Below are 26,224 nucleotides of genomic sequence, written 5' to 3'. Positions count from 1 at the left end.
ATGGCGCTCAGCGCCCGGCCACGCGCCGCCTCCGCCTCCTGGTACCCCGCCTGACTGCTACCTGCAGGAACGGGTGGTGGGGCGCCACGAAGGGCGGCGCTTGAAAGCCATCACGGCGCCGTTGTTGTCATCACGGCGCCGTTGTTGTCATCACGGCGCAAAGCCACAGAGTCCCGGATCGCTTGCTTCTCCGGCCAGCAAGCCGGCTGCCTGGGAAAGCGGCGCGCTTTTAAAACGTGCGTTTTTCAAATGCGCCGCTTTCCTAGGCAGCAGACTTTGTTGGCCGGAGAAGGGAGCGATTCAGGACTGAGTGGCTTTGCGCCACTTCAAAAAATTCTGCGGGGAGGGGTTCCTAATGGCTGTGCGGGCGCCCGCCCACGCAGCTTAGAAGCAACAGTGGACGGTGCCCTCCCACCGGGCCCCAAAAGCTCATGCCGTCACCGCTAGGGAAGCTCCAGCCAGGCCGGGCTCGCGGCACACCTGACCATGTCCTGCGGCACACTAGTGTGCCGCGGCACACTGGTTGGGAAACACTGCCCTAGAAGACAGGCTCAAATTACAGAAAGACCTAGAAAGACTAACACAGTGGTCCCACACCAACAGAATGATGTTTAACATCAACAAGAGCAAAGTCCTTCACCTAGGCAGAAAAAACCCTGGACACACATACAACCTGGGAGAAACCCCTCTTAGCAGTAGCGACTGCGAAAGAGACCTCGGAGTCTTGGTGGACAATCAACTAAACATGAGCCAACAATGTGCAGTGGCAGCTAAAAAAGCCAACACAATCCTAAGCTGCATCAACAGGGGAATACACTCCAAGACCAGGGAAGTCTTAATACCACTCTACTATGCCCTGGCCCGACCACACCTGGAGTACTGTATTCAGTTCTGGTCACCACACTTCAAAAGAGACATTGAAACTCTGTAGAAGGTGCAAAAAAGAGCAACCAAGATGATTAAGGGATTGGAAACCAAGACTTACGAAGAGAGACTGACGGAACTGGGCATGGATAGCCTAGAGAAAAGGAGGGCCAGAGCGGACATGATAGCAGTCTACAAGTATACGAGGGGATGTCACAGAGAGGAGGGGATCACTTTATTCTTCAGGGCACCAGAGGGCCGGACGAGGAACAACGGCTGGAAGCTGACCAAGGAGAGATTCAACATGGAGATAAGGAGGAACTTCCTGACGGTCAGAGCGATCAACCAATGGAACAACCTACCAGCGGACGTTTTGAACTCCAACACTCTGGTCATTTTTAAGAGAAGATTGAACTGCCACTTGACTGGTGTACTATAGGGTTCCTGCTTGGGCGGGAGGTTGAACTTGATGGCCGTTATGGTCCCTTTCAACTCTAACAATAAATAAATAAACAAGCTCCCTGCAGCCCTCATGAGCTTCATTTTTGATATCAGAGGCGCCACATGCCAGCTCTTCACTGTTTCCAGGGCAGCCCCGCGGGCCAGATCTAAACACCTCACGGGCCAGATGTGTTTGAGTTTGACATACCAGAATATTCAGAAATCCGCCTGCACGATGGAGAATTTGAGGCAGTTGAAATCTACGCATTGGAAGTTGCCAAAGTAGTGAGCAGAATACAATAGAGTGGTACCTCTCGGTGCTCGTTGATTGGTTCTGGGAGGTGCAATAAGTACTAACGAGTGCCAAACCACGTGACATACCACATGACTTTGTTTCAGCCGAGAAGGGCTTCCTGTCTGTCCCTTCTCCAATGCACTGCTGCGGAGAGTCCAACATGGGTGATACTTCAGCCTGATTGGTTAGGGACTGAGTTAGATTAGCATAATAATTAGCTCCGCCCTGTAGCCACCCCCCTATAGCTCAGTCTAAAAAACTCAGTCGTAGTGATAGGGACTAGAGTTTACTTCTCTGTTAAATTTGTATATATGTTTCATTAGTATTTTAAATGTATTAAATGTATTAAATGCATTAACTTCTCCTATTTGTTTTTCTCCCTCTTTTTTTCTTTTTTACAGAAACAGAAGAGGACAAGAGGATTCAGGTGTCTACCCTCCGTGGGTATAACCTGCAACTTATTACCTCCTCAGGGCTCGCACCCTCCGTGGGAGCAGCCCAGAGGTACGGCTCTCCCTGGGCTGGGTCCCTGACCTCCGTGGCCAAACCCCACCATCATGCCCAGTGGTTAATCCCAGAGCCGTTGCAATGGATTGAGGTCCCTAGCCTCCAAGGCCAAACCTCACCGAGCTCGGAGGGGCGAAGGTACAGTTGCCCCAGAGGCACCCCACCCCCCTCCCTTACTCTTTAGAGCTCACCGCTGGCGCTCTCCAAGCCGAAAAAGGGGACATTCCCGAGGCTTTTTTTTTTTTTTCCTTGCGCGCCAGTGAAGAAGCCGCCGATTTCGGCAGCAGATTCAAAAGACCGACGAACAGCTGTTTGTCGGCTTTTGGGAGCGGCGGCGCCCAGCGGCTTCGGCGGCGAGAAGAACGGCCGCGAAACGGCACAGCGGGGGCTATTAAGGGCCGGTGAAGGCAGGACCGCCTTCGGAGAGGAGGCTAAGCATAGAGGCTGGCGGTCAGCTAACGCTTGCCTCGGATCCCGCTTGGACGCGCCCGCCATTTTAAGGGCTTGGCGTTAAAGCAACAACGCCCACCTTGAATTTCCCGCGCTTGGCTGCGCCCGCCATTTTGAATGCGGAACCACGCAGCTTATTCAAAGCCTTCCCAGCAGCCCTAGAGGGTGACCACACCCATTGCCGAGTTCCTTAGCGCCATTTTGTGGTGAATACAGAGCTCGGTCGGTCATCATTTCTTCTATATCTGAACAAGTGAGAGAGTGTATAATTTTCATCTTGCTTACTGTGAGTAACGTTACAATTTAGGATGGCTGAACAAGCATCCAGCGCCCCCAACGAGGCTGTAGCTGGGAGGGAGGAGGCCCCGAAGTCAAGCACCAAGGCCCATTCCTCTAGAGCCAAAACCAAAGCTTCCTCATCCTTAAAGGAAGCAGAGAAGAAGATTAAGGCCCTAGAGGCGCAGCTGGAGGCCGCCCAAAAGCAGGCCTCGCTGAACCCTTCGCCTCTTGCACTATCCACTTGCCCAGCACAGCAAACATTGCCACAATGGCTTCCTAGCTGCTCTCCAGGGGCACATAGAGATTCAGTGGCTTCAGTGCACAGCGCAGAATTATCCCCGGAGAGACAGGCCCCTCAACTGCTGTCTGAACCTCAGAGGTCTGACTTTTTGATGCCTCAGACTCAATCATGGTATCAGCCTCCTCAACCACGTTATGCGCCCCCATCTGCAACATTCACCCCTTCAGCAGCGGGGCTCAGGGCTAATGAGACTTGGCAGTCTATGCCACCTGCCTTGCAAGAAATGTTAACCAATACATACACGCACGGCGTGTCCATTGGCGCCCAGCAGGTGGCTGGGTCACAGAACAGGCCACCTAGAAGGGACCTTTGGTCTGTACCACATACCTCCGCATTTCCACAGGAGTCTGAAATGGAGGAGGAGGAGGAGGTGGACACAGATCACGAATGCGAGCTGTCGGAGGATGAAGCCCCTCCACCAGACCAGCCCGTTTCTGCGATGCTATTCAAACCAGCCCTTTACGATGTCCTTTTAAGAAAGGCAAAACTAGTGGCCACTGTGACAGACGCTTCCAAGCCTCCCGTGGCAGCAGCAGGATTACAACCAGCTGCGAGACTATTCAATGAACCACAAAAGGAGTCCCACCACATTCCATCTTCACAGATTTTTGTGGAAAGCGTCAAATGCCCATGGGAACACCCGGCGGCAGCACAGGGGCCTTCTATGATGGATCGTAGATTCTACACTTTCGATCCGGAAATCGAGGACTTACTATCCTTCCCGACCATTGATCAACCGGTTGCGAGTTTGGTCTCCAACGCGATGGTCCCGTCGGATCTGGCTGAGGGGCTGAAGCCGGAGGATAAAAGGGCAGAGACACTCATTCGCAAGACCCACCAGATGGCTTCATGGGCCTTGAGGGCGGCTGCAGCCGCCTCATTCTTCAACAGAACCAGTATACTCTGGCTACAGGAAATGCAAGCCAGAGTGGGGCCAGAAGAGGGGCGGCTCAGGCAGGATCTAAGCAAGCTGATCCTGGCATCCGAATTCTCAGCGGATGCGACCTTAAACGCAGCCAAATTCGCCTCTAGAGCAATGGCAGCAACCCTGTCATCTAGGAGATTGCTTTGGCTACGATCCTGGCAAGCCGACGCTAAGTCTAAATGGCGCCTGGCTTCGGCACCCTTCTCCGGGTCAGAACTTTTTGGTCAGTCATTGGACAAGGTCCTTATCGAAGATAAGGACAAGAAAAAGGTGTTGCCAAAATCAGCCAGGCGAGCGGACCGACGTCAGACTCCCTTCTACCGCCGCCAGCCCTTTCGCCAGGAGCCTGCCACGGCGGGCGCACAAAATCAGAGGCCTTACTCTAGTGGATACAACCAGAACACGTTCAGGAGTAACAGAGGTGGATACGGCAATAGAGGTAGGCAGTATCAGCAATCCAGGAAGCCCTTCGGAAACACTAACCAGAGGGGATTCCGTGGACAAAAATGACTGGGCTATGGAAATCCCTATTGGAGGCCGCCTCCAGGCATTTGCCACAGCATGGAGCGGTACAACCACAGATGTGTGGGCCCTCAATACAGTCTCCCAGGGCCTCAAACTCAAGTTTCTTTATCCACCGCATCAACGATTTATCCAATGCCCCTGGACCAACTGCTCCCACAAGAGGGCTCTCTTGCAGCAGGAGGTCCTTCACCTGTTGGACATTGGAGCAATAGAGCCGGTCCCCCCAGATCAACGCGGGACGGGGTACTACTCGATAGTTTTTGTAGTACCAAAGACCTCGGGGGGATGCAGGCTGATCTTGAACCTGAAGCAGCTCAACCTGTATATCAAGTATGTCAGGTTCAAAATGCATTCACTCCACACTATTCTTGCCTGCATAAGGAGGGGCGACTGGATGACCTCCATAGATTTGAAGGAGGCATACCTCCACGTACCAGTGCATGCAGACCACCGCAAATACCTCAGGTTCTGCATCAACGACAATCACTACCAGTACAGGGCAATGCCATTCGGTCTGTCATCCGCTCCGCAAACTTTCACGAAGCTATTGGACATTTTAACGGCATCCCTCCGATCCAGTTCAGTGCGCCTGATGGCGTATCTGGACGATATCGTCATATTATCGAGGGATCCAGAGAGAGCACAGTCAGATCTACAGGTGACCATTCAAACCCTAAGGCAGTGTTTCCCAACCTTTTTTGAGCCGCGGCACATTATTCACATTTACAAAAACCTGGGGAACATTAAGGGGTGGGGCAGCTAAAAAAAAGTTTGGACAAAAAAAATCTCTCCCTCTATTTCTCTCTCCATCCATCTTTCTTTCTCTCTTCCTTCTTCCCTCTCTTTTTAGCTTTCTTCCTCTCTCCCTCCTTCTCTACCTCTATGTCTTTCTCTCTCCCTCCTTCCCCCCTCTGAGCTTCGCTTCACGGCACACCTGACCATGTCTCGCGGCACACTAGTGTGCCGCGGCACACTGGTTGAAAAACACTGCCCTAAGGGACCATGGTTTCACAGTCAACTTCCGCAAAAGCCATCTGACTCCCACTACATGTCTTCCTCACTTGGGGACAGTTATAGACTCCCAAATAGGCAAGGTCTTTCTATCACAAGAACGCCGACAGAAAATCCGGGAGATGGTGATTCTTCTTTGTCAACAAAGACAGACATCCTTGGCCTTCCTATCGCAGGTACTCGGGACCTTTGTTTCCTGCATCGAGATTGTTCCTTGGGCCCGACTCCACATCAGGCCCCTGCAGTGGTTTCTTCTTCCTTACCAACGAAGTCGATCCAGCCATTCCCATCGTCTGGTGTCTATACCGAGGGCGGTCAGACGCTCCCTCCCATGATGGCGCTCGTCGGCCCTACTTCAGGGTTCCACCTTCCTGAGGACAAAGGAAGTGGTCATCACCACAGACGCGAGCCTCACAGGCTGGGGGGCACACTCGGAGACACAAGTGGCACAGGGGCTGTGGACTACAGCGGATCTAGAAGACACCAACATCAATCTTCTAGAGCTGAGAGCGGTCTTCCTAGCTCTTCAGGCCTTCCACAACGAGTGTCAGGACAGTCATATACTGATACTCACGGACAATGTGGCCACCCGTTCCCACATAAATCATCAGGGGGGAACGAGGTCGGGCAGGCTAATGCAGGAGGCCGACGCCCTCATGTCCTGGGCAGAGTCAAATCTACTATCCCTCAGAGCGGAGCATATCTCGGGAGTGGACAATGTGCAGGCGGACTGGCTCAGCAGGTCCACCCTACACCCGGGAGAGTGGCGCCTGGGGGGGAAGGCATTCCAGGCCGTGATCAGGAGATATGGAAAGCCACTAGTAGACCTGTTTGCCACGTCGGACAACACTCACCTGCAGCGCTTTTTCTCCCGCTTCCCGTCACCGGGAGCCGAGAGGGTCAACGCCCTCAGGAGCCCATGGCCGGAGGGCCTATTGTACGCCTTTCCACCAGTATGTCTTATCCATCGGACAATTGCCAAACTGATAGCGGAGAGAGCCGAGATAATATTAATCGCTCCTTACTGGCCACGCCGTCCATGGTTTGCGGACCTGATGGACCTGTCAATATCACCACCGTGGCGGCTTCCGATCAGCCTTGTCTCCCTCAGCCAGGGGTCAGTCTCCCATCCAGACCCCCAGTGGTGGCAGCTTGCCGCGTGGCACTTGAGGGGAACAGGATGAAGGCAGCGTCACTCCCGGAAGACGTGATAGCTACAATTCAGGCAGCCCGGAGGCCTTCAACCACAAGGATATACCAGGCCACCTGGACAGCCTTCTACCAATTTTGCATGGCCAGGGGAGTGGATCCACAATCAGCTTCAGTGGACCACGTTCTGTCTTTCTTACAAGCAGGCCTTGACAAAGGGCTTGCCCCTAATACCCTTCGCAGACAGGTGGCAGCCATCTCCACCATAGTCAAACTTACTGACTGGAGATCCATTTCCCATCATCCCTGGGTGAGAGATTTTCTCAAGGGAGCCTCCAATCTTCGGCCTCCAACAGTACACAGATTTCCATCATGGGACCTTTCCTTTGTCCTGGACACTTTAACAGCTCCCCCTTTCGAGCCGCTCCGTAGTATCTCGCTTCGGCTATTATCTTTCAAGACGGCCTTCTTAGTGGCCATCACATCGGCCAGAAGGGTATCCGAGCTTACGGCCCTTTCGGTCAGACCGGACTTATGTTGCTTCCACCCAAATAGGGTGGTTTTACGCCTTGACCCAACCTTCCTAACAAAGGTGAACACCTTGTTTCACAGGTCCAACGACATTGTGCTCCCTGACTTCTGCACACAGGGAAACCACCCGCTGGAACTACGCTGGCACAAGCTAGACGTGCGTAGAGCGGTAAAGATCTACATTCGCCGGACGGCCACATTCCGAAGGACGGAAGCTCTTTTCGTGTCCTTTGCAGCATCTACGATGGGAGCCAAAATATCTCCTACTACGTTTAGTCGCTGGGTGACATCCTGTATAGCTATTGCTTATACTTCAAGATCAAGGACAGTACCGGAACATGTCACGGCACATTCCACTAGGAGTGCGGCAACTTCCGCGGCGTGGTCCACGCAGGCTCCCTTGGAAGACATCTGCCGAGCTGCGACTTGGACCACCCCAAACACTTTCATTAGACACTACAAAGTGGACTCATTTGGGTCCTCTGAGGCGGCATTTGGCCGGAGAGTGCTGCAGAGGGTGTGTGAATCGCATGCGCCCCTGGTCCAGCCTTCTCCCGCCCTGTTATCTTAATCTTGGGTATATCCCATGTTGGACTCTCCACAGCAGTGCATTGGAGAAGGACCGTTGAACTTACCTGAACGGTCTTCTCGATGCACTGCGAGGAGAGTCCAAACCCATCCCGGCCATTTGGCCCAGGGGCTCAGTCTAGTTATTTTGTTGAGTTAATAAAGTTGTGTTGATTGCATTACTCCTTCGTTTTTTTTGACTGAGCTATAGGGGGGTGGCTACAGGGCGGAGCTAATTATTATGCTAATCTAACTCAGTCCCTAACCAATCAGGCTGAAGTATCACCCATGTTGGACTCTCCTCGCAGTGCATCGAGAAGACCGTTCAGGTAAGTTCAACGGTCCTTTTCCTATGTTAGCAATATCCCCACCAGGGCCGACTTCCTCTCCGCCCGTTGTGTCCTGTCGCCCTCTTCTTTTTGTCATGATCTTCCGGCATGGTTGACTTCCTATCTGTTCCCCTTTTCCTATCACAGTGGCCGAATACCAAGCAAACAACAAGTACCCGACAATATTTTGATGTCATGTACCAAATTCAATGAGTTTTGAAGCAGTCAAGTACTGAAGTACCACTGTAACAAGCTATACAATGAAAGTTGTTATTTAGTTGAACAAATAGTTACCTGATTGCTTAATAGAAAGGACTGAATTGAAAATAAAGAGCAAATATTGTCAAAATAATGCCACATTTTCAAATGTCACAATTCCATCACAGTAAAGAATGTGGGTTTGATTGATTGATTATTTAATTGTTTGTTTGTGTTTCCACCCATCTCAGGCACCTTTTTTCATTTTTTAAAACATATTTTCATTGATTTAAAAAAAAAATTTACAACTTAATATTTTCAAGTGGATCAACATCCATATATATATTTATTTTCATATTGATATATTATATCTTTATACATTGTATACACAGTCATTTTTTATATTATTTTGCTTTTCTGTCCATCTCTTACTATTGTTTTGCATTTCCTTTTTGTGCCATTTATACTATTTAGTCCAGTGATGGTGAACCTATGGTACGGGTGGCACAGGTGGCACGTGAAGCTATATCTGCTGGCATGCAAACCATTACCCTAGCTCAGCTCCAATGTGCATGTGTGTGTGGCCAGTTGATTTTCGGCTTACCCGGAGGCTCTGGGAGGGCATTTTTGCCTCTGGAGCCTGTGGAAGGCAAAAAATGGGCCTACTGGGCCCACCAGTTTGGGAAATGGGCTGTTTCAGGCCTCCAGAGGGCCTCTAATGGGAGGGGGGGGTAGGGGAGGCCATTTTCACCATTCGCAGGCATTGAATTATGAGTGGGCACTCGCGCATGCACGATAGCACACACTTCTGCGCTTTCATCACCCGGGGGAAAAAAGGTTCACCATCACTGATTTAGTCCAAGTAGAGTAGTAGTCTGAGTCCTTTTGATTGTTTGGTTCCATCATTAATCGGTCTATTTCTGCACAGTCCTATATTTTTTTAAATTATCTCTTTTTCAACAGGTATCTTTGTGCATAGGCAATTCTTGCAGCTGTTACTATATGTAATAAATATTTAATATTTTTAGGATATGGTTTTTTAATAATACCTAACAAAAAGAATTCTGGCGTGAATTCATTTACAGTGTCCGTTATTTTCTGTAGCCATTTTTGGAGTTTCCTCCAAAACATTTTTGCTTTGGAACACAACCACCATAAATGAAAGAAGGTGCCCTGCTCTTTTTTACATTCCCAACATGCCTGATTACAATTTGGATATATCATCGCCAATCTTTTTGGGGCCAAAGGCACCTTTTTTTAAAATGCAGATTGTAATGCCAACATTTTCCCCCCTTAGAATAACCTTCCCAAAACTTCAAGTCTTATTTAGGATACAACTTTCTCTGCTTTCCCCACCCCCCCTTTTCAATCTGAAGTGAATGATCATATGGACCAAAGTTATATTAGTTTTTGAGGTGCTTGCAAGCGTCTCATTCCCCCAAAGTGGCTAGGGTCAGATCAGGTGAAATTAGATAAAACAATAATGGCTCATGCCCAACATTTCCTAATCGCACCACAAATAACCTCAATAATCTTACACAAATTGATTTTACAGAAGATAACGTTAGAAAGGCATTACACAGCCTAAAACTATCTTTATCTATTGGACCAGATGGACTATGTGCATACTTCTTAAAAAAGCTCTCCTCCACCTTGGCTGAACCTCTGAGCATAATTTTTAATAAATCTTTCAGTACTAGCTCCCTACCCACACTATAGTCACTTGCCACAGTAATGCCTATCTTCAAAAAAGGAGATCCAAGCAACGTTGAAAATTACAGACCTATTTCTTTGTGTTGTGTCAACTGCAAAGTTATGGAATCAATCATAAACCAATTCATTACACTCCACCTTGAAGCTAATAACCTACTTTCCAATAAACAATGTGGTTTCAGAAAAAAATTATCCTGTAATCTACAACTCTTACACTGTAAAAACACTTGGACCACTCAACTCGACCAAGGTAATCCAACTGATGCGATCTATATCGACTTTTGCAAAGCCTTTGACTCAGTTGTCCACGACAAACTTCTTCTGAAACTCAAATCCTACAGCTTCTCCATTGCATCTGGAAGGAGAGTCCAATATGGGTTATTCTCAATCCTATTGGTCGAGACTGAGTTTAAAATTAACATATTATTAGGCACTGCCCCTTGCCTGCCCCCAGTGAGCTCAGTTTTAAAAACTCAGTCCATGTAACGAGACGTATGAGTTTAGTTAGGAAATAAAGAATTGTGTTAATTTGTCTAACCTGTTTTTCTTTGTTTTTTTCTGTTTTTCAGATGCTGCAGAAGATCAGGAGGGGTTTCTGTCCTCCGTGGACAGCACCCCCATCAGATTTCCCCAGGAGGCCTCTTCGCTCAGAGGGTACCGTCTCATGAAGGGGTGTCAGCCTGGTGTCACTGGCCTCCGTGGCCAAACTTGGCTGGGAGCCGAAGGTGGGGGGGGTCTACCCCCCCCACTGGGAGGCTCAGGGACACGGAGTCCCCCGAAGACAATTTCATTTGCCCCAACATCGCCAGATCGCCGCCAGAAAGCACTTGCCATTGAGGCTGAGGCGGACCATATGTTCGGCGGCCGTTGGGATCAGCTGGGGCGCGCAGCCGCCGCTTGGGGAAGTAACGTGGCAGGCTTCAAAGGGACGCCACCCATATGTTTGGCGGCTAAGCCGCAAGCCTCTTGTTGCCGCCGGCTGAGGCAGAGGGAAGGAAAGCTGCGGTTTCTCCCTCCGGCCGTAGGAAGCGTCCGAATAAGCTGTCATTTGAGCAGAGGAGGCTGGCTACCTCCCATACGTTCGGCGGCTGCCTGGAGCGCTAAAGGAATGCGGAGGCATGATTCCCTTTCTAATCGAGGGCTGGCGCTGGGGATCGAGGTGCAACAGCACTCTCCCTTCAGTACTCATATTGATGAAGGCAGTGCACCGCGCCCGCCATTTTGGCGGTTGGCGGGAAGCCCCTCCCCCCTCCTGTATTCTATCTCGGTAACGCTGAAAAGGGCGCAAGGAATGGCTGGAAGGGCCGGGACGCGCAGGCACACTCCACTGACAGCACGGGGAGCCATTTTGAGGATCGGTTAATCAGTACAGAAGTAAAAAAACAGAGCTCCTTGTCTGTTCCGTTCCTCTTTCAGTGACGTTGCTTAACTGTGAGTAATATGGAACCTAATGGCAGTGGAGAGCAAAACCTCCCTCCTACCCCGGTGCCCAAGCCCAAAGATAAAGGGAAGATAAAAGCCAAAACATCGCAGTCATCTTCCTCAGCCATCAAGGAGGCCGAGAGGCGAATCCAAGCCCTTGAGCAAAAGCTGGAAGCAGCCCTCAATGCAGCTTCATTGCCTAAGGCGACACCGTCATTGGGTTTTGATCAGGCTGCCGGCCCAACAACCCCAAGAGTTCATGGGGAGGCCAGAGCAGAGAGTGATTGGTCTCCAGACCACCCAGTATTGCCTCTGTTACATACTCCCAGAAGTAGGCCAGGTTCTGCGGGTCAAGAAAGACCGGTGTGGGGATGCTCTCCTCAGCCCAAGATGGTCCCAACAGCTACTTTCACTCCTACGGCTGCGGGACTCAGGGCTCAGCCAGATGCGTGGCGAGATATGCCACCAGCCATTCAGGAGCTGATTACTAGTGCCTACTCACAAGGCATAGCAGTTGGAGCACAACAGGGGACTCAATTGCCAAGACAAGCCACGAGCCGGGATCTTTGGTCTGCACCGCCCCTTTCAGGTCTGGGATCCGTGACTGAGGAACCAGCATTAATGGAGGATAGTGACAAGGACTATGATATGTCAGAGGATGAAACACCTCCAGAACAGCCGTTGGCGGCAGGTTTATTTAAACAGTCCTCCTTTAGAACTCTGCTGCATAAGGCAAAGCAGACAATGGAGTTGAAGGATCCGGCTCAGCCTTCACAAGTCACACCATCCAGATCCACTACTCTGTTGAAGGAGCCCAAGCCTGAAACAGACCATGTCCCGGCATCAGAAATATTTGTACAAAGCATTAAAAGACCGTGGCAGTATCCGCCGGCGGCCCAGGGACCATCAGTGGTAGAAAGGAAATTCTACACCTTTGACAATGAAGTAGAGGCCCTGCTTCAGTTCCCTCCTATAGACCAGCCGGTTGTGACTCTGGTTTCCAACGCTCTGGTTCCTGCTGAGATGGGGGACAATTTGAAGCCAGAGGACAAGAAGGCCGAGGTTCTTCTAAGGAAGACACATATGATGTCCGGTTGGGGGTTCCGCGCAGCAGCAGCTGCCTCATTTTTCAATAGGGCCTCCATAGTTTGGATTGAGGATATGCTGTCCCGCCTGGGACCAGAGGAGGGGAGAATGCGTCAGGACCTTAGTAAGTTGTTGGCGGCTGCGGAGTTTTCAGCCGATGCCACCTTACATGCTGCCAAATTCGCGGGAAGAGGGATGTCAGCCACCCTTGCATCGTGTAGGTTGCTGTGGCTGCGCAGCTGGCAAGCAGACACTAAATCGAAGTGGCGCCTGGCTTCTTCGCCGTTCCAGGGCTCTCAACTTTTTGGAGACATATTGGAGAAAGTCCTCATAGAGGACAAGGACAAACGGAAAATACTCCCGAGGTCCAAAAGGGGACAGGATCGCTGCCAGAACCCCTACAACCGGCGCCAGTCCTTTCGCTGGGACACTTCACGGTCAAACCAATCGTTTAGGCCCTTCTCTCAAGGCAATTTTACCCAAAATACCTACATGAGTGACCGAGCGCCATTTCAAGACCGCACAAGGGGATATCAACAAGCTAGACGCCCATTTTGAGGTTCCAGCCAGAGGGGCTTTAAACACCCCAAATGACTCTATTGTGACACAGCCAGTGGGAGGGAAACTCCACCTTTACAGTACCTCCTGGCGTGCCACATCCTCAGACAGATGGGCATTATCTACCGTAACACAGGGACTGCGGTTGGAGTTCGTTCAGCCCCCACCCAGCCGTTTCCTGCATTGCCCACGATCCAGGAACCCTATCAAACGGAAGGAACTACACCAAGAAGTAAGTCACCTCCTGGAGATCCAGGCCATAGAGCCCGTGCCGAAACACGCAGAAGGCACGGGATTTTACTCTATGGTGTTCATAGTCCCCAAGGTATCGGGGGGGTGTTGCTTAATTCTGAATCTGAAACAATTGAATCAATACATTCTTTACCGAAGATTCAGGATGCACACTCTACATACTATCCTAGCGGCAGTGCGCCCTCAGGACTTCCTTAGCTCCTTAGATCTGAAGGAGGCTTATCTGCATGTGCTGATATTTCCACCACATCGCAAGTATCTCCGATTCTGTGTAGAGGGGACACATTATCAGTACAGGGCCATGCCATTCGGCCTATCATCGGCCCCTCGCACCTTCACGAAGTTGCTGGATGTATTTACAGCGCATCTGCGCGCCAGTCCGTCCGCCTGATGGCATACTTGGACGATATACAGTGATCTCTCGATTATCGCGAGGGTTACGTTCCAAGACCTCTCGCGATAATCGATTTTTCGCGATATAGTGGAAACACCATCTGCGCATGCGCGCCCTTTTTTCCCATGGCCGCGCATGCGCAGATGGTGGAGCCGGTGGCTGGGGAGGTGGATTCGCCGCCCCCACCAGCCCTTCCTGCTCTGGGTCAGAGCCGCGGAAACCTTCGGCTTGCCGAGGCTGCGTCTCCAAGCTCGCCTGCCGCCGCCACGCCTCCGCCGCCTCAGCCACCCCCTCTGCTCTGCAGGGACCTCGCATGCCACGATCTCCCTCTCTCGCCCTCCCCGCGCTTCTCTTCGGCGGCGACCAAGCGGCAAAGGCGAAAAAAGAAAAGAAAAAAAAATCCCCAAAAGAGAGGGACAAGAGGCAGGCACAAAGCGAGGGCACAAGGGGAGCTGCCCGGCAGAGATTGCTTTTTTTCTTCTCGTGGGCAAGTGGAGGGGGGGAGAGAGAAGGAAAGAGAGAGAGAGAGGAGTGGAAGGAAGAGAGAGAGAAATGATAGAAAAAAGGGGAGAAAAAAGAGAAATGAGAAAATGATTGAACCGTGGTGTAGAAAAAAACCCGGACGTATTTTTAATTTATAATTTTTTTTAAAATCGCGATATAGCGTTTCGCGAAGATCGAGATCGCGAAAATCGAGGGATCACTGTAATCATTTTGTCCAAGTCCCAGGCAGGGGCGCACCAAGACCTCCACCTTACAATGAAGGTTCTGGAGGAACACGGCTTTACAATCAATGTTTCCAAGAGCCAACTGGAACCATCTACAAGGCTCCTGCATCTGGGGTCGGTAATAGACACAACTACGAGCATAGTGTCACTTTCACTGGACAGGCAGGACAACATCATAGCCTTGATAACCTCTGTCCAGAGACAACGGAAAGTCTCCCTAGCCTTATTGTCCAGGCTGCTGGGGACCATGGTCTCATGTATAGGGATCGTGCCGTGGGCCAGGCATCACATCCGCCCGTTGCAAGGGTTTCTGCTTCCGGCCCAGAGGGCAGATCTGGGTCAGTCATACAAGCAAATCAGACTCCCACAGAGGGTCAGGACGTCTTTGGCCTGGTGGACTTCGCCAGCCCTGTTTCAGGGGTGTTCTTTCCAGACTCACGATCAGGTTGTCATGACTACAGACGCCAGTTTGTCGGGTTGGGGCGCGCACATAGACCTCCAAGTGGCACAAGGACTTTGGACCAAGGAGGACCTCAGCCCTGTAAACATCAACCTTCTGGAGCTCAGGGCTGTGTTCTTAGCGCTCCAACACTTTGTGGCTTTGGTTCAGGGGAAACACGTGTTAGTCTTAATGGACAATGTGGCAACAAAGGCCTACCTCAATCACCAGGGAGGTACGAGATCACCACGCCTCATGAGGGAGACCATGGCTCTCTTCAATTGGGCCGAATACAACTTGGCTTCTCTATCTGCGGAGCACATAGCAGGCGTCAACAATGTCCAGGCCGACTGGCTAAGCCGAACCACCTTGGACCCCACGGAGTGGAGACTGGATCCGCAGTTGTTCCACAAGATCACTCTTCGATTCGGGACACCGCTGGTGGACTTGTTCGCCTCTCACACCAATGCACAGCTCCCCAGGTTCTACTCTCGGTTCCATTCACCCACGGCGGAGAAAGTCAACGCCCTGAGGTCAAGCTGGCCACGCGGCCTCTTATACGCCTTTCCTCCAACAAATTTGATTCAAAGAGTGATAGACAAAATTCTACTGGAGGAGGCGGAAGTGTTGCTTGTCGCACCACATTGGCCACGCCGCCCGTGGTTCTCGGACTTAGTAGCTCTGTTGATCTCCCCACCTTGGAGGATTCCGGACAAAATAATCACACTCAGCCAAGGGTCAGTCTATCACCCAGACCCGCAATGGTTTCAATTAGCCGTTTGGCATTTGAAAGGAACAAGCTGAGGGAGCAATGTTTACCGGATAGTATTATTGCCACAATGCAGGCTGCCCGCCGGCCATCCACGTCCAGGATTTACCAGGCAACGTGGTCGGCCTTTTGTAAGTTCTGCAAAGGGAAAGATATGGAACCGGAAAGGGCTCAAATAATTACTGTACTAGAATTTTTGCAATTGGGCCTCAAAAAAGGACTAACTCCAAACACCTTTAGGAGGCAGGTGGCGGCATTGGCAACCGTTATTCGGTTACCAGAATACCGCTCTTTGGCTATTCACCCTTGGATACGGGACTTTCTCAGGGGTGCTATGAACAAACACCCTCCACCACTGCATAGATTCCCAACGTGGGACTTATCCCTAGTGTTGAAGGCTCTGACTGGTCCACCCTTTGAGCCTTTGAGATCCATCCAGCTCAAATTTCTTTCCATCAAGACGGCCTTTCTAGTGGCTATCACATCAGCCAGACGTGTATTGGATTTGTCTGCGTTATCCACCAGACCAGATCTTTGCATCTTTTATCCGGACTGGGTGGTCCTACGTTTGGACCCGACCTTTCTTCCTAAGGTCAACTCGTTATTCCACAGGAAACAAGAGCTGATCTTGCCGGACTTTTGCTCGCACGGAAGCCACCCTACAGAACTCCGGTGGCACAAACTAGATGTTAGACGAGCGGTTAAGATCTACATTAGAAGAACCGAGTCCTTTAGGAAGTCTGAGTCGTTGTTTATCTCCTTTGCAGAGCCAAAAATGGGCCTGGGTGTTTCTCCCAGTTCAATCAGTCGATGGATCCGGGACTGCATAGGGGAGGTGTATAAGGCTAGAGCTCAGAATCCCTCTCAAGGGGTCACGGCGCACTCTACTCGCAGTGCAGCCACGTCAGCAGCTTGGAGAACTCAAGCCTCGATCGAGGACATATGCCAGGCTGCAACTTGGACGACACCTTCTACGTTCACTAGACATTATAGACTGGACGGCTATGCTTCAGCTGAGGCATCTTTTGGGAGAAGGGTATTACAGAGGGTGTGTTCCTCTCCAGCTGCCCTGACTTAACAATCTCCCTCCCATTTAAATTAGAACTTGGGTATATCCCATATCGGACGCTCCTTCCAGATGCAATGGAGAAGAACCGTTGTACCTACCTGAACGGTCTTCTCAGTGCACTGGAAGGAGAATCCAAACCCACCCAGCATTAGATTGTTTCAGGGAAGCTGGGTTCGGTGGTTATGGTTAATGTTATATATATATATTGGTTCAATAAAATTGTGTTGGATTATATTACCTTTCGTTTTTAAAACTGAGCTCACTGGGGGCAGGCAAGGGGCAGTGCCTAATAATATGTTAATTTTAAACTCAGTCTCGATCAATAGGATTGAGAATAACCCATATTGGACTCTCCTTCCAGTGCACTGAGAAGACTGTTCAGGTAGGTACAACGGTTCATCTCTGGACTAGTACACAATTGGTTAACAGCATTCCTATCTAACAGACAACAAATGGTCAAAATAGGAAGTGCCACTTCTTATCCTGCTCCTGTTAACAGTGGTGTCCCTCAAGGTAGTGTTTTAGGACCCACACTATTCATACTATACATAAACGATCTTTGCGATTGCATCACTAGCAATTGCGTTCTCTTTGCAAATGATGTCAAACTATTTAATTCAAAAAGACCTTGACCACGTAGCAGACTGGTCTAAAACCTGGCAACTTCAAATCTCCACCACTAAATGCTTTGTCTTACACATTGGTAAAAAGAATCAGAATATTAAATATAAACTTGGAGGTATTGAACTTATTGATAACTCTCAATCTGTCAAAGACCTTGGAGTACTCATATCCAATGACCTAAGTCCTAGAGCCCACTGCAACAACATTGCCAAAAAGGCTTTAAGAGTTGTTCACTTAATCCTTCGCAGCTTCTTCTCTGGTAATTTTGAACTGCTAACAAGAGCTTACAAAACATTTGTCAGACCAGTCCTAGAATACAGCTCGCCTGTATGGAACCCACATTGCACATCAACACAATTGAGAGTCCAAAAATATTTCACAAGAAGAGTCCTTCATTCTTCTTCTCACAACAAAATACCTTACTCCGCCAGACTTGAAATTCTTGGTTTAGACAACTTACAACTCCGTCGTCTCCGTTCCGACTTAATTATAGTTCATAAAATCATATACCAAAATGTCCTACCTGTTAATGACTACTTCACCTTTAACTGCAACAACACATGAGCACAAAATCGATTTAAACAGGAGATCAATCTTCATTCATTTATTAGAGTTGAAAGGGACCTTGCAGGTCATCTAGTCCAGTGTTTCCCAACTAGTGTGCCACGGCACACTGGTGTGCCGCAAGACATGGTCAGGTGTGCTGCGAAGAAGGAAGCTCAGCTTTTGGTCTCGCAACTTTTTGCTGAGAGTGCGAAGAGCAAAAAGTTGTGAGACCGGAAGCTGAGCTTCCTTCTTTGCGCTTCCAAGTTTTCCGGCAGCTGCAGCGCCCCGCCCGGCTGGAGCTTCCCTGGCGGCGGCAGCAGGTGAGCTTTGGGGCCCGGCAGGAGAGCGACGGCACCGGGCAGTAGCCGCTGGGCGGCGGCAGGGTGGTCGGATGTGAGCCAGACCTCCAGGACAGAGGCACTGATGGCGGCTGGACATGTTGCTGTATGCTGTACATGCTGGCATTGCGTGGCTGGCACTTGCCTGCTGGCTGGGCTGGGACGGAGGCTCCAGCCCCACGCCCATACCTATGCAATGCCGTTCCGGAGCTCCGCCTCACAGCTGACTACCCTGCCGCCGCCCCACGGCTACTGCCCAATGCCGCTGCTGTGGCGTGGTGTACAAGAAAGAGGGAGAGAAAGAGCAAGAGAGAGAAAGAGATAGCAAGAGAGGGAGAGAGAGAAAGAGAGAGATAGCAAGAAAGAGAGAGGGAGAGAGAGGGGGAGAGAAAGAGAAAGACAGCAAGAGAGAGAGAGAGAAAGCAAGAGAGAGAGAGAAAGAGGGGGGAAGGAGGGTGAGGGAAAGAAATAGAGGGAGGGAAGGAGGGAGAGAGAGAGAGAGCAAAAAAGAGAGGAAAGAAGGGAGAAACTAAGAGGGATGGAGAGAGCGCGGGAAAGAAAAAGGAAGGAAGAGAGAGAAAAAGGGAGAGAGAGAGAAATAGCACGAAAAGGAGGAAGAGAGAGATTTTTTTTGTCCCGCTCAATGTTCCCCAGGATTTTGTAAATGTGAATAATGTGCCACGGCTGAAAAAAGGTTGGGAAACACTGATCCAGTCCAACACACTGCTCAAGCAACCTCCACTGACAGGCTGTCCCATTGGTTGATTGCCCTCACTGTTAGGAAGTTCTTCCTTATTTCCAGGTTGAATCTCTCCTTGGTCAGTTTCCATCCGTTGCTCCTGTGGTGCCCAGGAAAATAGTGTGACCCCCCTCCTCTCTGTGACAGCCCCTCAAGTACCTGTATACAGTGATCCCTCGCCACTTCACGCTTCACTGTTCATGGCTTCGGTGCAGCATGGGTTTTCTCTCCCCCCCACACACACACATTGTCCCTCATGTGCCCAGTGTTGTCACACCTCTCCCCGGAGGACCCCCTGCCCAGGTGAACCAGCTACCCATCTGGATCCTGAAGATACTGAGCGTCCACAGCGGTCACCTCCTGCACCCAAAATACCTGCAGCCACTCTCCTCAACGCCCGTCAGGCCCATCGAGGTCAGTGCCAGGTCTGAGCCTCCTTTTGTCCGCTTAGCTGCACCCCCCTTTTTTTTTGCCTCTTGGCCATGCGCTTCCAACTCCTTGCCCGGCTGCTTCTGGAGCTCCATCTGGCTCTCCTTCCTCCCCTCCCCCCTTTAGTTTGGGGATATCTGCTCTCTGCTACCTTCAAGCCGAACTGATTTGGCTGGCCGACCTGTTGATGGCAGGGATGTGGGGGGAAGAGACAAAAGAAAGACGCATCGAGCTCTTCGGTGCCTTCGTCTCCAATTTTGAATTTTGTGCCGTGGTTTAATTCTGCTGCTGGATGCGTCTTTCTTCCATATCGTCGTCGCCCACCCCACTCCCCGTTCCCTGCCATCATCAAGCCAGCCAGCCAAATCAGTTCGGCTTGAAGCACTGAGGCCTGGGGAAGCAGCCGGGCAAGGAGTTGGGAGCGCGCACGGTGGAGAGGTCCCCCAAAAAAGGCCCAGCTAGGCAGGCAAAAAGAGGCTTGGACCTGGCACTGACCTTGATGGGGCTGACGGGCAGGGAGGAGAGCGGCTGCAGGTATTCCGGGTGCAAGAGGTGACCGCTCAGTATCTTCAGGATCCGGATGGGAAGCCAGTTTGCCTGGCGCAGGGGGTCCTCCGGGAAGAGGTGCGACAACACCAGGCACGTGAGGGACAATGGGGGGGGGGGAAGCTACTTCACAGATTTTCGTTTCTCACGGGTTGTCCTGGAACAGAACACCCACGATAAACAAGGGATCACTACTCCTATCATGCCCCCCCACAGCCCTCCTTTTTGCTGGACTATCCATGCCCAGTTCCAGCAACCTCTCTTCATATGTTTTCTCGTTGTTAAGCTGAGGACTGCAAAATGGATGGATACATATCTCAAATGTGGGCAGGATTGGATGAAAATGTCAACTTTTCCTTTCATGGTGCAGGGATTATTGGAGGTGTGTGTAGGAGAAAAATAGGCAGAGACTGGGAGCAGAGTCAAGCAAGTCATTAGCCTAGACCTGTTACATTCCCACAACTGGTCTAAAATTCCTCCAAATTGTTTAAGTCCAACCTCGTTTGAATTATGTTAACTCTTAGCTAGCACCAATTTAGTGCTGATCTTTAGTTGTACAAAGCTATAGGCATGTGAAATAAATCGACTTAACTGGAAAATAATAATAATAATAATAATAATAATAATAATAATAATAATAATAAGTAGTAGTAGATAGGTAGGTAGGTAGGTAGGTAGGCCAGTCAAAATAAATCGGCTTAATTGGAACTTAATGTGCGGTTCTGATTCTTTGTGCCTGACAGTTTGGGTTAAAAATTGCATCCTCTTCAGGAGCACAGGTGGTTAAGTGGTTAGAATGCAGTGTTGCAAGCAAACTGCCCACAGTATGAAGTTTGATCCTGACCTGACAGGGATCAAGGTTGTCTCAGCCTTCCATCTTTCTAAGGTCGATAAAATGGCCCAGATTGTTGGAAGCAATATGTTGGCATTGTAAAGTGACCAGAGAGTGCTGTAAAGCAGAGGTCCCCAACCGCCGGTCCACGGACCGGGACCAGGCCGTTGGGGTTTTCCAGCCGGTCCGCGGCGCTGCTGCCCTCCCGGCAGAGGACATTATGCAGGACAGGATGGGGCGTCGGGCAGGGCGGGGAAAATCAGGAGGCTCCTTTGGCGGCTGGGGGCTGCCTGGCTTTGTGATTTTGGCTGGGGGGGAGTTAGGAAGGTCCTACTTCTCCCCCCCCCCAGCCAAAAACTCAAAGCCTATCTGCTGGATACGGGCGATGAGCGGGACGAGCGGCGCCGAAGCCGGTGGCTGTGGCAGCTGCTGCAAGAGGCTTCCGCGCCGCTCGTCCCACTCATCGCTCCTGAGGGAACGGGCGAGGGCGTCGGAGACCCAAATCCCATCCTGCGTGGAGGGAGACGGAGCCAAGCGGGGCCACCCGGAGACCTTTTCCCATCTTCTTCTCCTCGCTCGCTCCCCTCATAACCATCTCTCCAGCCGCCACAGTTCATCCGAAGCGGGTGCCCCCACTTGCAAGATCTCGGATCGTAACGCGCGCCGAAAAGTGAGTCTTTCTCTTCATGTTTTTCTCCAGGCGAGGGTCAAAAGAGAACAGCAGCCGCCCTGCTCGTGGGGGGATGCCCGTTCGTAGCTACGCCAGCCTGCCAAGCGTCGAGGGGGCTTCTGAGGCTGAAGGGAAGCGCCGGAATGCCCTTCCCGCATTTAGATTGCTTGCCGTTGGGGGAAACGGAGGAGGCGGCGGCGGTGGGGCGCGATCGCCAAGTTTCTGGAGCGAGGAGAAAAGAACCGCTCGAGCTTTGAAAAATAAAGAAGTGGGGTTATGGTTGGCGCTCGCTGATTTTATTATTATTATTGTTTGGTGGCTGAGTCTATTGAAGCCTCCCTTGAATGGAAGAGATGGGGAGAAAGAATCCAGCCTTTTCCCATCTACGGGGTTATGTTTTTGTGTGTGCGTGTGTGCGCCCGCGCGCGGCCCGGGCAGCCAAAGAGCCTCTGTTGTTAAACTCTCCCGAGAGCGGAGAGCCTCTTGCAGCAGCTGCTACAGCCACCGGCTTCGGCGCCGCTCGTCCCGCTCATCGCCCGTATCCAGCAGATAGGCTTTGAGTTTTTGGCTGGGGGGGGGAGAAGTAGGACCTTCCTAAGTCCCCCCCCCAGCCAAAATCACAAAGCCAGGCAGCCCCCAGCCGCCAAAGGAGCCTCCTCATTCTCCCCGCCCTGTGGAGAAGTGTGGAGGGCTGCGTCACTAAGCTCCACCCCTCCATAACCCCACCCCCATATGACCAAAGCCCCCCCCCCCCACCGGGCCGTGGAAAACTCGTCTAACTTAAAGCCGGTCCCTGGTGCTAAAAAGGTTGGGGACCTCTACTGTAAAGCACTGTGGGACTGTGGATAAGCTTAACTGCAATTGCTATTTTCCACCATGGAATGATGGGAAATGTCCTTCAGTTTCCAGCAATTTTGATCAGAATAGTAATGAGCTCTCATTGAACTAGATTCTGTCACAGCTTTGTTCCCTAGGCCAGGAGTAGGCAAAGTCGGCTCTTCTATGACTTGTGGACTTCAACTCTCAGAATTCCTGAGCCAATCATGCTAACTCAGGAATTCTGGGAGTTGAAGCCCACGTCACAGAAGAGCCAACTTTGCCTACCCCTTCCCTAGGCCATCCATCTGGTAATCTCACAAGATTCGTTTTTCTTGTTGTAAACATTTATGAATCCAAATAGACTGTGTTGCTTCTCTGTGTCATATAATATAAACATATTTTTTATTTATCTTGTCATGTTTACATAGTATAAAATTAGAGGTGGTGACCCTGTAAAAAGCTCTATGCAGTGAAATTTCATTTTTAATATAATTAGTGTACATTTAAAGTGACAATAAAGTTACTCCTGTTCTGTTCTATTCCTATTCCTATTGTATTCTATTCTGTTCCATTCCCATTCCCATTCCCTTCCTATTTCCTTTCCTATCCTATCCAACCGTTTTATCAAACAGACATGTCCTAGCTCCTTTGCTTGTCCATTTCAGAGCCTTCAAGAACGTAACTGAATATGACGGGCAGGACGCTTGCGGTTCTAACAGCTGGAACATGGTTGATGTGGACCTGCCTTCCAACAAAGATGACAATCCTGGAATTTTACTGCAGCCGTTGAAACCATGGACCCAATATGCAATTTATGTCAAAGCTGTCATGCTCACTATGATGGAGAACCACCACCCTCATGGAGCGAAGAGTGAGATTGTCTACATCCGCACTAAGGCGGCAGGTGAGAAGTCATTAGACTTGGTGAAGATAAAATTTAGAAAAATGAATTGTGTTTTTGTCTTTTGGTCTTGATTGGGCAAGGAGAGGACTCCAGCATTTGGAAAAGTGATTCATGATGTCTTGTATGAAATTTAAACTAGCTATAAATCTTAAATATTTTGGCATAATAAATCTGCTTTCTTCCTAGGAAGTCCTTGTGGGACTTTCTTAATAAATCTGTGCCGTAACTTCAATTTGTAGCTTGCCATCTTTTATTGGGATGGAAAACTTTGCCCAGATTTTTCTAGCAGATGGCCAGAAAACACAGTTCATTTCCAGTGTATCATTCATTCAAGCTTTGTGTAATTCCAAAATTCATAGTTTGAAAGAAAAATGTCGTAGTAAAAGAAAAAAAAAATTAACTGTCAGGTTTTAGAATCATTTGTACTAGCATCATGGTTTATCAATCTAAATGATGAATGCTACCAAAACTGGAGTGACTCTAGAATCTGGTGCCACCAAAGGGCCAGACAGGAAACCCCAAAGATTTTGCACGCTTTGAGAGTGCTTCTCCTGTGAATCCTCTTGATTGATGGGATTCAGTGGCAGACTTGCAACAGTTCAAATAGTGAGCATTCATAGTTACAACGGGGCCCTGAAAAAAGTGATGTAGGACAGTTTTTCACACTTAATGACTATTATGGCATTCCCTATGGTCACACGTTCAAAATTCAGCCACTTGGCATCCGACTCATGATGATTGTGTTGTCCCAAGGTCATTTTGATCTCTTTTGGCAACATCCCAACAAGCGAAGTCCATAGGGAAGCCAGATTAATTTTACAGTTGTGTAACTAATTAAGAACTGCAGTGATTCACTTAACAACTATGGCAAGAAAGTTCATAAATGCAGGCAAATTTCAGGTAAGAAACATCTCACTAAGCAGTAGAAATTTTGGACTCAACTATGGTCGTAACTCAAGGACTACCTGCGTTTGCAAACCGATAAGAGGATAGTAAGAGAAGTGAGGCCTCACCTGGAATATTGCTGCATCCAGTTCTGATCACCCTGATTTAAAAAAGATGCCAAGACCCTAGAAAGTGCGCAGAGAAGACCAAGTAAGATGACCAGATGTCTGGAGGCTAAACTATATAGTAAACGCCATGGTGGCACAGTGGTTAGAGGGCAGGACTGCAGGCTACTTCTGCTGACTGCCGGCTGACTGCAATTTGGCAGTTTGATTCTCCACTGCTTCTGGAAGGAGAGTCCAGGATGGGTTAACCCTCAATCTTATTGGTTGAGACTGAGTTATAAATTAACATGTTAATTAGGCACCGCCCCTTGCCTGCCCCCAAGGGCTCAGTTTTTAAAACTCAGTCATTGGAACGAGACCTATGAGTTTTTACTTAGTAATTGAATGTAAAATTTAAGTACCCTAAAATGTTTTTTTACTAACATGTTTTCTTTCTCCTTTCTCCTTACTGTTTTTCAGATGCAGCTTCCATGAAGTAGGGGTCTCTGCCCTCCGTGGGCACCACCCCCATCGCTTGTCCCTGTGGAACCTCTTCCCTCAGAGGGTACCGTTTCGAAGGGGGACTCAGCCTCAGGTCCCTGACCTCAGTGGTCAGACCTGGCTGCAGCCGAAGGTGGGGGGGTCCGCCCCCCCCCCACTGGGAGGCTGACGGGGGAAGCTTGGAAGTCGATCCCAGGAGGTCTTCTATTACATGAGGCCAAAAGAGCGGATCGCTGCATAAAGCCGCCGCCAGCATCGCCTGCTGACAGCCGATCAGATGTTCGGCGGCAGGAGCGGATTGCCGCCGCCACGGCCGCCGCGGCCGCCGCCATTCACAGGGCAAAATAAAACGAAAAAGCGCGCGCTGAGGAACATATGTTCGGCGGCCTCATTAAGCAGCCTCCCATATGATCGGCGGCTCCCCAGGATGCAGGGGATCGATCGGCCGCCGCGGCTGCAGGCGCTTGGGCTCGGAGGCCTCAGGCTCTCTGATAGCCACCGGGGGATGAAGGGCGAAGACAATTACCGCCCTCATAGATCGCGCCCGCCATCTTGGATCCTCATTTCAGGCCGGATAACGGTTGCGCCGCCATTTTTAGGATAGAAATTGGCAGGAACCCCCCCACCTCCTCACTCTCCTCACTATCCTCCTATCACGTTGGAGGGATGGCGCGAGTGGGTGGAGTTTTTTCTGGACAAAAAAGACCGACCGCCATTTTGTGGTGAGAAAAGCCTCGGTCAGTGACTTTACTCCAACACAGAGCTGTGGAAAGTCAAAATTACCTTGTCTCCAGCGACGGATTACTCTGTGAGTACCATGGAACCAACTGTTCCCGGGCCAGAGAAGGTGGCATGTCCAGATATAGTTGCCAAGGCCAAAGATAAGGCCAAATCTAAGCCCAAATCGCAGGGAACTTCCTCCTCAGCTCTCAGAGAAGCCGAAAGGAGGATTCAGGCGCTCGAGCAGAGGTTGGAGACTGTTTTCCAGGCCCCTTCCCTGACTACAGGATCAATCCCAGGTCATCTGCCATCAGGAGCCTTAACACCACGCTCCATGACCCAAGGGGATTTGCTACCAGGAAGGGATTGGTCCCCAGATCGCCAGCTTACTCAACAGGCCCAACTGCCGGTTAGCAGGCCAGGCTCTGCCAGCAATACAAGGCCTTTATGGGGTTTCTCGCCCCAAGCAACTGTAGGCCCAACTGCTTCATTCACCCCCACAGCTGCTGGACTCAGAAATCAGAGTGACACCTGGCAGAATTTATCTCCTGCCCTGCAAGAGATGATTACTAATGTATACTCACAAGGAGTAGCATCGGGGGTGCAACAATGCAGCCAACAGCCCCGTCAATCACCAGGCCGGAATTTGTGGTCTGCACCGCCCCTTTCAGGTTTGGAGTTCTCAGAGAGAACATTACAGGAGGACAGCGACAAGGATTATGACTTGTCCGATGACGAGACAACTCCTGAGCCACCTTCAGTTGC

The 26,224-nt window shown here is 50.3% G+C and overlaps 1 protein-coding gene across 3 annotated transcripts in view; it reads left to right on the top strand.

Annotated features, from left to right (window-relative positions):
- Positions 1 to 26,224, top strand: part of IGF1R (insulin like growth factor 1 receptor) — a 449,624-nt gene that overhangs the window by 356,050 nt on the left and 67,350 nt on the right. For all 3 annotated transcript variants that reach the window (XM_070762987.1, XM_070762988.1, XM_070762986.1), the window contains exon 8: positions 23,011 to 23,249. In XM_070762987.1, the coding sequence (XP_070619088.1) occupies positions 23,011 to 23,249 (239 nt within the window). The remainder of the gene's footprint in view (positions 1 to 23,010; positions 23,250 to 26,224) is intronic.

Source organism: Erythrolamprus reginae, chromosome 10 (assembly GCF_031021105.1).
Source record: "Erythrolamprus reginae isolate rEryReg1 chromosome 10, rEryReg1.hap1, whole genome shotgun sequence".
NCBI lineage: Eukaryota > Metazoa > Chordata > Lepidosauria > Squamata > Dipsadidae > Erythrolamprus > Erythrolamprus reginae.
This window is presented reverse-complemented; position numbering and strand designations above follow the sequence as displayed.